Raw genomic sequence first — 14032 nt, 5'->3', positions numbered from 1 at the left:
ACGTATCTTGAATTTTGAAGACTCGATTATTAAGGTTGTCATTGTCTCCTTGTTCTGTTTTACATGGAGACGAACATATTATATGTAGATTCTGCAGTTCTTAACTCTGCTTGCTTCATAGGTTAGATTAAGATGTTTGTTTTGCATAATATTTTGTGTATTTTATTCTGTTACTGTCTAAAGTGCATCACGGTAGAAGATGTGTTTAATCACGTCTTGTCAGCATTCTTATTAGTGATCCAGTTTTTTCAATTATCTTATATCTCAATGCTTGATCTTAAGAGTTTTATGCATAAACGATACTAACCCAATGTAAATGTTGGTTTTGTGCAGGATGGGTATGCGGAGGGGGTGTAGTTACATTGTAAAGCATTTTCCTTTAGATGGCTTATTACATTGACTCAAACTCAAAACATTCGAAGAACTTGACTCTGGAAGCTATGATGACGACTTCGAGACAAAAGATGGCTTCAAGACAGTAGTAGAAAGATCCTCATTGAAGACGTACATATTCCCTCATTGCTCCCTTCTAGCGAACGTCTCCTTCGTTTGAAGATCCTTGACATGCATAGAAGAGGGGGTAAATTCGATTGAAGAATTTGTATCATCAACAAGCTTGGATACATAAATAATATTCTTTTTAATATTAGGAGCAAGAAGAACATGATACATTAAGACTAGAAGATGACAGTGGAATTTGTGCATTTTCAGTGTGAGTAATAGGGTGATGTGTTCCATCGCTAGTAACAATACTACATTTTCCAAAATAAGGAGATAAGTTAGTGAGCTTACCCTAATTACCTGTCACGTGAGTGGTTGCTCTAGAGTCTACATTACCACTATCTCTGATCATTCTGCTTAATATTCATATGTGAAAGAGCTGCAAATAAGAGTTGTTGTACATCTCCAGAAGGCTTCGATCTCTCAATTTTTCTTTTTTCTTTTTTTTTCTCTCTCTCTCTCTGTTTTTTCGATCTTCCTTTCCTCTCTTTCTGTTTTCAATCTTCTCTTCTCATCGTTGTCTCGTTATAATCTGTTTTGGCTGATTTATAAATCTGTTATTTCTCATCTATTTCTAATCTCAGATCTGTGTCTTCTTTCCTTTCTTTCTGATTTTCTTTTAATACCATAACTATGTCTTCTTCCTTTTGAATAAAATATGCGTCTTACAAACCCTAAAACAAATCTGTTTGATTTTCTGTTTAATAGTTTAGATTTGCGTCTGATTTCATCTCTAATTTTAGATCTGCGTTTTGTCTCCTTCACCAGACTTACATTTTAAATCTTAAATTTCTTTTTTCTGAGTCTTAAATTTCATTTTTTCTGTCCTCCTTTTGGATTATTTCTGGATTGCTGCGGTTTGTTCAATTGATTCAGTCATTGTTTGCATATTCTTTTGGAGCAACCACAGTAGAACTCATGCTGTTTGGGAACGTTTGATAGCACATATCAGATTGATCTGTTGGGAACCGTTTCAAAAAAAGAAAAAGAAAAAAAAGGAGGCTTGTTCCCTAAGAATACTCTTCCATCGCAGGTTGTCGACTGATATGGTTGAATTTTTGGTTGGACTGAATCCTAAACCAAAACAAAAGGGGGGGGGGTCTTATTCATCTTGGGTGTGGAATTCCTTTTATTTCCATTCTTAATATGGATTTTTCTTCTTCCCATGCTGGTCTTTCTTCAAATTTCCTCATTCAGCTTGTGTTTGAAAAATTAAACCATTCCAATTTTCTAACTTGGAAAAGACAAATCGTTCCTTTTATAAGAAGTCAGGATCTGTCTGGGCATCTGGATGGATCAATTCCTAACCCACCATAATTTATTTCGTAGGAAACAAAGGATGACAAAGGGAATGCATCGATTCAACTAACACGAAATCCGGAGTTCATGGCTTGGATGAAGCGGGATCAGGCCTTAATTGCCTACGTTACTTCGACCTTATCTCAAGAGGTCTTGATATCCATTCTTGATGATTGCACTGCGGTAGAGTTATGGAATAAGCTTGTTTAGACATATTCCCAAATATCAGAGGCTATGGTTTTATTCTTGAAGCGGGAGTTCCAGACTCTAAAAAAGGGCACCATGTCCATTACGGAGTACTTGAACAAAATGAAGATAATAACAAACCAGCTTGCTATTGTTGGAAGTATAGTATCAGACAAGGAGATAGTACAACAAACTTTGAATGGCCTCGGGGAAGAATATCACGTCCTTACCACATCTCTGTCGTGTTTGCCAGAATTACCATGTTTTGAAGACCTTCGAGCTAAGCTTCTACAATATGAGATGAGTCTGAACAGATTGGCTACCAGGAATGAACAGTCCAATACACAAAGTGTTTTGGTTACAGATATATATCAAAGTGGTGCTCGTGGTGGGAACAATTTTCGAGGTGGAAGAGGTCATGGATGTCATGGGCAAGGAGGTCGTGGGCTTCTTCCCACTCCGAATATATCAGAAACTCTACTGTGGGCAATCAAAATATTTCTATATGCTTTCTGTGCAACAAAAAGGGACATATCAAAGCAAATTGATGGTTCAACCCTCAAAACAAAGGCATAAATAATAGAGCAGAGGGAAAAAGGAAAATTGATGGATCGATGCCTTCTGGAGATGTACAACAACTTTTATTTGCAGCTCTTTTACAGATGAATATTAAGCAAAATGATAAGAGAGAGTGATATGTAGACTCTGGAGCAGCCACTCACGTGATAGGCAATTAAGATAAGCTCACTAACTTATTTCTTTATTTCGAAAAAGGCAGTATTGTTACAGGCGATGAAACACACCACCCTATTACTCACACTGAAAATACACAAATTCCACTGTCATCTTCTAGTCTTAATTTGTCTCATGTTCTTCTTGCTCCTAATATAAAAAGAATATTATTTCTGTATCCAAGCTTGTTGATGATACAAATTCTTCAGTCGAATTTACCCTCTCTTTTGTGCATGTCAAGGATCTTCAAACGAAGGAGATGTTCGCTAGAGGGGAGCGACGAGGGAATATGTACGTCTTCAACGAGGATCTTTCTACTACTGTCTTAAAGTCATCTTTTGTCTCGAAGTCGTCATCACAACTTCCAGAGTCAAGTTCTTCGAATGTTTTGAGTATGAGTCAATGTAATAAGCCATACATATGGCATGGTCGTCTTGGTCACTGTAGTCGTACTTTCATTGAAAAGCATGTATCGAATAATCTTGTTCCAGAGTCTAGTTTACTTTCTGAGTCAGATGTTAAGAAATGTTCCAATTGTCAGTTATGCAAGAGTCATGTTCTTCTATTTTCTTTCATAAATAAAAGCTCTTCAAAACCTTTTGAAATTGTGTATTCTGATGTATGGAGACCTTCTCCTGTATGTTCCTCTTCTGGAAGTCGATATTATGTTCTTTTTATAGATAGCTATTCCCGCTATACCTGGATACACTTCATGAAACACAAATCTGAAGTCTTTGAGTTGTTTCAGAATTTTTGTGCAATGGTTAGAAATCAATTTTCCACCAATATCATGCATTTCCAATGCGATGGGGGAGGTGAATATTCCTCAACTAGGGATGGCAGTGGACCAGGGGAAAGCGGGGTCTCGCCCCGTTTGGACCGGGGATGAAGGGTATGAAACGGGGATGGAGGCGGGGACGAAGGTTAAAATCCATCCCCGTCCGGGGGTGGAGGGGGGGATGGACGTGCACTTTTCCCCGCCTCGCCTCATCCCCGTTTGAACCGTGGATGGAGGACATGAAACGGGGATGAAGGCGGGGGTGGAGGATAAAATCTTGAGGCGCGGCGGGAGTGGAGACCTTGTCCCCCGCCCCGCCCCACTGCCATCCCTATCCTCAACTGACTTTATTGATTTTCTTTGAAATAATGGGATAAATCGGCGAGTATCTTGCCCCCCTGCACCTCAACAAAATGGAGTGGCTGAACGAAAACATCGCCATATTGTTGAGAGTGCCATGAGCATGCTCCATGACATCAATGTTCCCATTAGTCTTTGGACATAAGCTTTTCACACTGCTATACATGTTATCAATCGCTTGCCTATTACTGTTCTTGCAGATAATTCTCCTTATTTTGTTCTTTTTGAACATCATCCTGACTATAATGATTTGCGAGTTTTTGGTTGTGTTTGCTATGTGTATATTAATAAATCTCTAAGAAATAAGTTTCAGGCTAATGCTTCTAAATGCAGATTTATGGGGTATGCAGAAGACTACATGGGCTATAGATGCTACGATCCCATTACCAAACACGTTAAAATCTCCAGAAATGTTGTTTTTGATGAACGAAATTTTGAAAGTGAGCTTTCATCTCAACATAGCTAGCCTTGCAATATAGAAGTCTACGATCCCTGGATGAGTACAAACTTGTTTGCCAGTGAAGGGCAGTTTTGTCAATCTTCTTGTGACAGAACTGAGATAAGGGAGGAAAATCAAGATCAGCTCATGTAAGAAGAAGTGGCGCTTGCCGCATCTGAAGGATTTAATTTTTTTTCAGGCCAAGTATATGCTAGAAGAGATAAGGATCCCTTTTCTGACAATGCAGAGGAGCGCATGAATCAACCCACTGGAAGGAGGTCTGTAAGAAATCATCATCCAATTCAGAGATGGGTTAGCTATGACAAATTTTCTATGGATTTTCAGTTATTCATGTCACAGGTTGAGGGGCAAGACGAGCCTGTTGTATTTCATCAAGCCATTAAGTCACATAAGTGGATTGAGGCAATGAATGAAGAAATGAAAGCTTTATATGAATGCCAAACTTAGGTGATTGTCCCTAGACTTGAAGGCAAAAATGTTGTAGGATCAAAGTGAGTTTATAAAATCAAATACAAGCCTGATGGAAGTATAGAACATCATAAAGCAAGGCTCATTGCTCGAGGCTTTACTCAAGAGTATGAACAAGACTATGATGATATCTTTTAGTCCTGTTGTTAAGATGAGAACTATTCATATCATCCTTTAACTAACAGTTGAGCATAGATGGACGTTGAGCCAGTTGGATGTAAAAAATACTTTTTTGCATGGAGATTTGAAGGAAGAGGTATATATGGAGCAACAGATTCACAAGCATATGTGTTCATGCTGAAGAGAGCTCTCTATGGGTTAAAGTAAGCATCCAAATCTTGGTTTGAAAGCTTCTCATTCAAAATACATAATTATGGTTTTCGTAAGTGCTTTCTTGACCATTCCTTGTTCATTTACAGAAATGAAGATGTGACTACTTTGTTGCTCATATATGTTGACGATATAGTCATCACTGGGAATTCTGATGATCACATACAGGCGATGAAAGGTTTGCTAATGCAGGATTTTAAGATGAAAGACCTTGGGGAATTGAGATATTTTCTTGGTGTTGAAGTGGATAAGAAAGGCGATGTTTTGACTCTTATACAACACAAGTACACTCTACACTTATTGAGTAAGGCCGAGATGACAAATTGCAAACCCTTGACAACTCCCAGTGCTCTAAACCAAAAGTTAAGTTTGCAGGATGGAAAAATATATCATGATCCCACTAGATATCGAAGCATTGTTGGAATGTTACAATACCTAACGTTCACCAGACCAAACATTGTATATGCTGTGAATCAAGTATCTCTGTTCATGCATGAGTCGAGAACTGGACATGTCGAGGCTATGAAGAGAATCTTGAGATACTTGAAGGGAACCATTGGAGATGGACTTGTTTATCAAAAGAGTTGGTCAAACAAAGGGGGTCATGAAATACTTACACTGATGCAGACTGGGCAGGTGATTTACATGAAAGGAGGTCTCTTTCTGGTTATTACATCTTCATAGGAAATAACCTAGTATCATGGAGTAGTAAGAAACAAAAAACTGTTGCCAGATCTAGCACAGAAGCAGAGTATCGGTCTATGGCAGCTGGGACAGCAGAAGCCACTTGGGTGAGGCACTTGCTACATGATCTAAGAGAAATTGTCACAAGTTCATTATTGTTATGTGACAACCAAAGTGCCATCAATATCTCTTTTAATCCGATTCACCACAATCGCATAAAGCACATTGAAATTGATCAGCATTTCATTCGACAAAAGGTGGAAGATAAAGAAATCATGCCTCGTCACATTAGGACTGAAAATCAAGTGGCTGACTTGTTTACAAAAGGCCTAACAAAACATCATTATTGGTTCTTAAAGAACAAGTCCATGGTTCAAAACCATGCACAACTTGAGGGAGAGTGAAAACATGCGATTTATTCTTGTATTGGATCGGGTCTGAAATAGATCCAGATCCATGTTTATGTGTAAACTTATGTACTGCGCAGGTGTGGGATATGTTTGTAATTCAGCCTTTTTGCCAAAGGGCTTTTATGTCTTTTGTAACATAAATTAATATAAGATGTTTAGGGCACGCCAAACCCATGTGTGGCTTCCGTCAAGTTCCTGCTTCTCTTTCTCCCCTTTCTCATATTTTCTTGTTGAATAGATCTGTGGTGCCACATCAATTTCTGACAGTTTCCTTAAGTAATATGTTATAATTTGCATGCCAATTTTTGTTCTACTTCTGTATATGATTTAGCATTCACAATGGTTTAAATCATGAATATCTGTTGATTTATGTTCCCTTTTTGTCATATAATTTTTCACTATGCCTGGTTAATCTTTAATCTCTTTGCAACAACATAGCTTTACTAGCTTTGCAAGCTTAATGTGCCATAGTATTTGTGAAGCTCACAAATCTATTAAAGAACCAAGTGGATTTCATTATGAGGTTTGTTTCTTTGAACAGTCAACTCATTCAAGATGCAGCTCATTGTCATGAGCTTTGGCTCTTGTCAGATAGTATCCTTGTAATGAAAACCCAAGTACAAGAACAATCACAATGTTCATAAGAGCATACAATGTAGAGCAAAAGCACAAAGCCACAAAGGCAATACACAAGGCTCTAATGGGCAAATACAAGGCCACAATGGCACACTTCACAATACCTCACAAAAATACACAAGCGATCACTCAAAATATAAAAAAATAATATTTTGTTCACTTAGAAAATGCTTAAGAGAAGCATACCTTCAATATGGGAAAAATCCCATTTATATACAACAAAGGGGAGGCAAGAGGGCTATTCTAACTAGCCGTCGGACTAGCCCAACAGCTAGATAAAATTAAAATAAAAAAGATAAAAAAATAAAAGATAAAAATGCAAAACTGCCCCTAATGGGCAGGGCGTAATGCCCCTAATGGGCAGGGCATAATGCCCCTAGAGGGCATGACCTATTGTGTGAAAAAAAATACATACATATATTAATATTAATACATATACACATCATGTATATATATTAATATTAATATGTACATACTAATCATGCATCTTAACAGTCCTTACCTCTATGTTTGAAGAATGTGAATACAATCATAAGCTAAATGGCCATACCTGCATTTAGTAAGTAGCATTATAAGTTGATAACACAAATAATGCTAAAGCCTAATAAGAAAAAACTTTTGTTAATACATTATCCAACAAAAGTTGCATTGCTTACCTTTTGCAAACATCTTAACAAATCAAGGCATATGATGGGAGTGACAAAGAGAACAATATTTCGGAATTCACACCATTTGGGATGCATAAATGAGAATGCAGTCATTTTTTGTGCAATAGATACATCATAAAGTAAATGGAGGGGTTTCATCTTTGGCGTCTTTGATTGGTAAAGATGGTATAACCAATGCCAGTTTTAATCTTGCCGATACTAGAATGTGAGAAATGAGATGAGAAAAGGAAGTCCAGAACCCCCAAAGTGCACCTATCTCTCTCTCTGTTACAAAGGAAAACTAATATGGTTTCACAATCATATACATGAGAATTATACAAGAACAAGAACAATCTTTGATTTCTCTTTGAAAAAATTTCTTTGGATCAATAAAGCTATTCCAATTATGATGCTCATGTAGAAAGCATCTTAATAAATGCAAAGGACCATTTCATATCCTGGTGTAAAGAGTTTGAAGCAAGATGTCCAGATGGATTGGGTGGGGCATTAGTATATCTGACACATGATATAAATGTGATAATTTGTCCTCTAAAAAGGGAAATAATAAATGAACAGATCATAAATTCTAATATCTTGATGTTCTTTTTAGGGAACATGTGGTATTATATAGAATACTCGCATCTGCTAGTCTGTAGATCAGAAATAATCTGTTACAAATGTGTGGCACAAGCTAATTAGTGTAATCAAGAACACTTAAGTTATATGAACATGTGCTTACTGAATTTGGCGCAAGGTCACTGGTTTGGGCTTTTGGCATCTGATATGTGCAGTCCCTTGTGGTACTGTTCTGTAACTATACATTTTCTGACTAAATCAATTATCCTCTGTATATGTTTTAAAGATGCTATTTTTCCAATGTGCATTTGACTGGCGTTTGGTACTTGTTTTGTGGGCTTAGTGAGTTCATTGAACTTCTATGATCAATATATGCACGGGACATTGTTTTTTGTTAAATAGGCTATAATTTCCTTTTCTAATATTTATTGTTTTGACGAGTGCCATTTGTCTTGTGATAATGAGAACTTTGGAATTGATTGTTGAAGCAATAACATGACTATTATGCACCAACTTTTATGATGAGTGTGATAAATATTTTCTCTAGACAAAGAGTTTATTTTGTTGATGTTGACCTTCTGTCAGGCACTTTGTTCCGAATTTAACCATTGGAGCTCCTGTGATTGAGAGTTTGAGGAAACACACCAAGTAATATACATTTCTTTTGTTCCTATTCTTATTTATTTGCAGACTTTCCCTAACTATGTCATCCTCTTGGGTGGTTGTCTTTTTTTTTTTCATTTTTTGTGTGTATGGTAGGGCATATCTTGATTGCCACCTTATGGTTACAAATCCACTTGATTATGTGGAACCATTAGCAAAAGCTGGGGCATCAGGTTTTACTTTCCATATTGAAGCTTCTAAAGGTGATTGCCGCAGGAATAAATACGTGGGTCTTCTTGGATTTCAACTGCTGACAAGTAATAAACTTTATTAATGTACTTTCTGCTGGTTTTGATATGTTACTTGTAACAGATAATTGGCAAGAAATTATTACAAGAGTTAAAACAAAGGGCATGCGGCCTGGTGTAGCATTGAAGCCTGGAACTCCTGTCACTGAGGTTTTTCCATTGGTATGCATGCCATTCTTATCCCACTAAAATCTGCTGCTGTCTTTTCTAATTGCCTCCATGCTGTTAATATTGTGAATATAGAATATGGTGGCATCTTTCATTAAAATATAAATGTGTTTTTTGGAAAGAAAAGAAATCATCATTTTAAGTGATTTAGTTCAGGCTTGGAAATTATGGTGTCTTCTTATTCCTGCTTAATTTTTGGATCCTTTTGCTTCAACATTGTGCAAGTTTCTTTCAAATGTCAAGTATGAGGATAGATGCAAATAACTATTGCTTAGTAGACTGCAATATAAGTTTGTAATGCTTAAAAGTATGACGAACACATGCAAGCAAGAACTTAGCCAGTTGAAATATAATTTTATAAATTTTAAGTCTTAATTTTATGTTTTCCAAGAATAAACTGCATTGCTCATTTTCAAAAAGCATGGGGCTTTTAGGGACTAAGGATGTGTTGAAATAGGGAGAGTAAGGATGCCTTGCACGAGGAATCCATTGTTTGCTAAAAAGGTTGTAAGCTTATCACAGTCAGAAGATTCCACTCTCCTTGAGTTGGTTGCTTGGAACTATATTGTGACAAGGACAAAGGTGATAGATAAAGGGTGGTGATACTGTTATTGGGTATTGTGACTTGAGAACGAAAAATGTGGTTTCCTTTTCAATAAAAGATGTTGAATGCTCTAATATTGTGGTCTTTCCTAAATATTGTTACTTCATAAGAAAGGAAATTTTTGATAGCTTTCAACCTTGCTTTTGGGATAACCAAATATGCTAAAAACTTTTGTTGGAAAATATTATGAAGGGCATTTGTTACTACATAGTCTTGAAACCAGAGTTACCAGAAGCTTCTTAGATAGGTGGGAAGCTCGCTTCCCGGAAACTTGCTTCCGAAGCGCGATACTCCTCGCTTCCGAAACTTGATGAGAAACTCGATTCCCCCACACTTCTCGTATGCTTTCCACACACTTCATTTATTCATCTTATATGTTCTCTTACTCAACTCTTCATGTTTTTTATGTATTTTCTTTCACTCTTCTCACTCACTTCCATGTGCTTTCTCTAAATTGGTAATCATCATTTTTAGATTTTGTTAAAAATTTAATTCTTACACTAAAAAATCATGAAATTTAATATTAGTCACTTTTATTTTAGTTTTTATTTGTGTTTCATTTTGATTCACATTCAATTATTATATATATATTTTATTCATTGCTTCCAGCTTCCTATACATTTTAAAATGTATTGCATCTCGCTTTCACTTCCCATATCGTTTCCCGCTTCCGCTTCCTAGTCTGGCAACCTTGCTTGAAACCCAGTGAATCAACCTAGCAACTCACCTGAGTTGACCCAATTTAGCATTCAAGACTTGGTCAACCAATCATCTACCAGATTCTTGGCAAAACTCACTTAAGACTCGCTTGATTCAGCTGAGCATCATGAGCCAACTCAATCAATCATGTCATCATTGGGTTGATCCACTGGTCGCTTTTCTTTATTTATTTTTACTTTAGGTGCATGTATGTTTGTGCATTTTCAATTAGATTGGACCGCATGGATGGATCTACCATGATTCTTTAGTATGAATCATGTTTCACATTCAGCAATTTGTATGTGTGAAATTTGTTTTTTTTTTAAGAATTACATTTTGGTACAACCTGAACAGTTCGTCTGTGTGTTTTTTAAGATAATTTAGTATTTAAATCTATTGATCCAAAACATGGTTCATGGTAGTGAACCATGGTTAATCCATCTACATGGTCAGATCTACGAAAAATACATTAGTTGTGAGATTTTATTCATTGATACCCAATTTCTGGTTTGCACATTTGCAGATGTGTGTGTGTAGCACGGAGTCTACAGAGCCTCTCTATTATGTCCTCTTTCTACTGTATGTTCTATGGTCCAATTCATGCTATGCCACAGGGATTCATCAACTTACCCGTGTCATGTACTCCTGTCCTCTTGGATGCTCTTCTTAATGAAAAATTACGAAACAATAGCATGTCCCATGTCCTTTGTTATGTCCATGTGACATAGGTTTCATGTTTCTGTTGCTACTGTAATAAAATGGTGCTCTTCCACGAAAGCATTTGAATCACACAAGTGAATTGTCTAAAAGACACTTTAAGCAAGACCCATAAAAAGGTAAATATGGAAAAAGGCAAGAATGAAATTGGTAAAAGTAATATTCACAAATCTGGGAGTGGTCATACACAATTTAGCATAATTACGTATGCCTATTTGTAATCTTGTTCCACCTAATCACCTATTTAAATAGGTGATTAGGGTTAATGAAGTGATCGAATTCTCTCCCTCTCTTTTTTCTTCTCCTCTCTCTCTGTTATCTCTCTCTCACTTTCGTCTCTCTAGGATCGATCAACGACTGATAACTTCAACATGGTATCAGGGCGGGCCTCCCTTATGGGATGACGCTGCTGCTGATCGTGATGAAGAGGCCGCTGCTGATCGTGAAGCGTGAAGAAGTGTTTGACGTCGTGGATTGTGATCTACTTATGGTCGTGTCTGATCATCGTGACGCAGAAGGAGAAACACGTTGATCTGAAGACAGCGAGTGGATCTGAAAACAAATAGGTCACGATTCAGATCTGATAGGTGTCATCTTGGGTTAAAGAGTTTAATCGAGGCTGTTAACCTCTGTTGCAGTCAGCGACCAAACCTGAAATAGTGATCTGAAAAAAACACAGAGCGCTATCGTATGAATGCGATCAGATCGTCATAGTGGAGATAAAATGGTAGGTGGTTCAGTCTTAAAGTTGGTAGTCGTTGCTTAAAAAAAAGGGGTTTTATTCATTCCGTGGTTGTGGTAATGATCTGATAGCTATTCAGATCTCGAAGCAAACTCCGCAGGAGCCCCGTGTTGCGCAGAAATAGCTGGGGTGTTAAATTTTTTTTTTGATCGTGTTTAGTTCCTGTCCTTGTTGGGCAATTTTTTATGGTTGAGTCACGTGCTCAAAATAATGACCAAAAAGTAGAGGTCATTGGTGAATATAAGGCCTTTGCGAATCCATTTTCGTATGGATCTTCAGTTAAGCTAGATGATACTAATTATGCAAGGTGGTCTCGCACCTTCATGATGTTCGTTTCTGGTCATTGAAAAAAACACGTCCTGTTGGAATTGGAGCCCACTGAAAGAACCAGAAAATGTCACATGAGACGAAGACAATGACATTGTGATGTCATGGATAATGAACAATATACAACCTCATATAGCTAATGGTCTAATTTATTATACCTCAGCTAAACAAATGTGGGACAATCTTCGTGACACATATTCTCATAAAACCAATGTGAGTTGTATTCTATAAGTTGACCAGGAGATTTACCAGTTGCAGCAAGGACAACAAACTTTAGCCCAATACTATGCCTATGTTAAATCTGTTTTTGAGAGGCTAAATGCACAGAGACCCTTATGCTGCACCAAACAGAAGACCCATCAGGAGCAGACTATGGTTGCCCGGTTCCTTACAGGGCTATCATCTGATTTTTCAGTTGCCAAAGTTCAAATGCTAACAAGTTCTGATGTTCCTACTCTTGCAGAAGCCTATAATCGTCTGAGTAGGCTTGCCATCACTCTTCCTCAAACTCAATCTGAATCACAGGCATCAGCTCTAGCAATGATCTCAGGTCGTGGAAGATGTACTCTCTTGAATTTTTGAGGAAGAGGTCGTGGTCGCAGTATAGGAGGAAGAGGAAGGCTTCAATGTACATATTGTGGTAAACTTGGACATCTTGAAGATAGGTGCTGGGATAAGACAGGTCGACCTCCTATCCCATCACATAAATCGAATGTATCCAAGGCTCAAGTTGCTAAACTCGAGGCAGAGACTATACTACTGTTAAAATATGTATTATCGTCATTTGTAATCTCGTATATATTTATATTCATATATATATATAGATGCATATACATATATATATATATGTATATGTATATCTATATATATATGAATATAAATATATATTCTTTATTCACCCAAAAGGGTATTTCTGTAAATTCCTGTTTTGCGCATATTCCACTTTGGAATATTGCTTGTAATTTTCCATTTTTATTTTTTATTTTTTATTTTTTCCTTTTTAATTTTCGGCTGCTGTGCCACATAGGGAGGCTCCCCAAAGAGTCGTTGGGGAGCCTCCAACGGTCACATATGTGACCGTTGGGGGCTCCCAACGACTCTCTTGGGAGCCCCCTTTGTGACTCCTTTTCTTGCTTATAAATAGGGGCTCTCCCCTTTGTATTTACTTACTTCTTGAGGGAGCTTATGCTCCATTGTAATGGGGTTTTTACCCCTTGTCCATTGTTTCTTCAATGATATGCAACTTATGACTTTATGTCATATTTTTCCCTTTTTATGGGTTTTATGGGTTAGCACATTATGTGCTTGTGTTGTTTCCCTTTAATGGGTATATTTGCACTTCACGTGCATATGTATGGGTTCATTATTGAACCCAATGTATTCCAACTCACTTTCTAACATGGTATCAGAGCAAGGTTGAGATCGAGTTGCTCTTTGGTGCATCGGGAAACGTGGTATTCAAGAATTTGTTAAAGAAAAATGGTGAAGTATTCGTTTCTCTCTATTGTCTTTCTTATAGCTATTCGGTATGCATTCTATTTCTTTGAGTATTGTATGAAGAATGTAATATGTTTTTTTCTTTATGTGTGCTTTTTGTCATTATGTCTTTTTTGAGTTACTTGCTACTCCATTGAATCGTTTTCGTATGTTTTTTTTTGAAAAACTTTAAATGATAACTTGTTTGGCGAAAAATTAGATATATGATTGCTCAAAACTTGCTTTAATGGGTCGGTAAAAATTTATGACCGTTGGAACTTTGAATTTACATTTTAAACCTAACCTTGTTTATGAAAATAT

General features: G+C 37.0%; 1 protein-coding gene and 1 long non-coding RNA gene across 5 annotated transcripts in view; both read left to right on the top strand.

Annotated features, from left to right (window-relative positions):
- The window catches only part of LOC149851351 (ribulose-phosphate 3-epimerase, cytoplasmic isoform-like), a 52152-nt gene that overhangs the window by 923 nt on the left and 37197 nt on the right, over positions 1–14032 (top strand). For 2 of the 4 annotated variants that reach the window (XM_090000319.1, XM_090000309.1), the window contains exons 1-4: positions 4965–5107; positions 8653–8715; positions 8827–8933; positions 9043–9140. In XM_090000319.1, coding sequence (XP_089856445.1) covers positions 4980–5107; positions 8653–8715; positions 8827–8933; positions 9043–9140 — 396 coding nt within the window. In that variant the 5' untranslated portion in view covers positions 4965–4979. Of the gene's footprint in view, positions 1–333; positions 339–4964; positions 5108–8652; positions 8716–8826; positions 8934–9042; positions 9141–14032 lie in introns of those variants that run through there. The other 2 variants (XM_090000324.1, XM_090000302.1) reach the window with 2 other exon arrangements.
- Positions 354–2563, top strand: LOC149851352 (uncharacterized). The gene is made up of 2 exons (XR_016430957.1): positions 354–712; positions 1831–2563. It is a non-coding gene; the product is annotated as an uncharacterized LOC149851352 (long non-coding RNA).

This window comes from Nuphar pumila, chromosome 1 (genome assembly GCF_984573655.1).
Source record: "Nuphar pumila chromosome 1, dmNupPumi1.hap1.1, whole genome shotgun sequence".
Lineage (NCBI taxonomy): Eukaryota > Viridiplantae > Streptophyta > Magnoliopsida > Nymphaeales > Nymphaeaceae > Nuphar > Nuphar pumila.
Note: the sequence above shows the minus strand (reverse complement) of the source record. Positions and strands in the feature narration are given on the sequence as shown.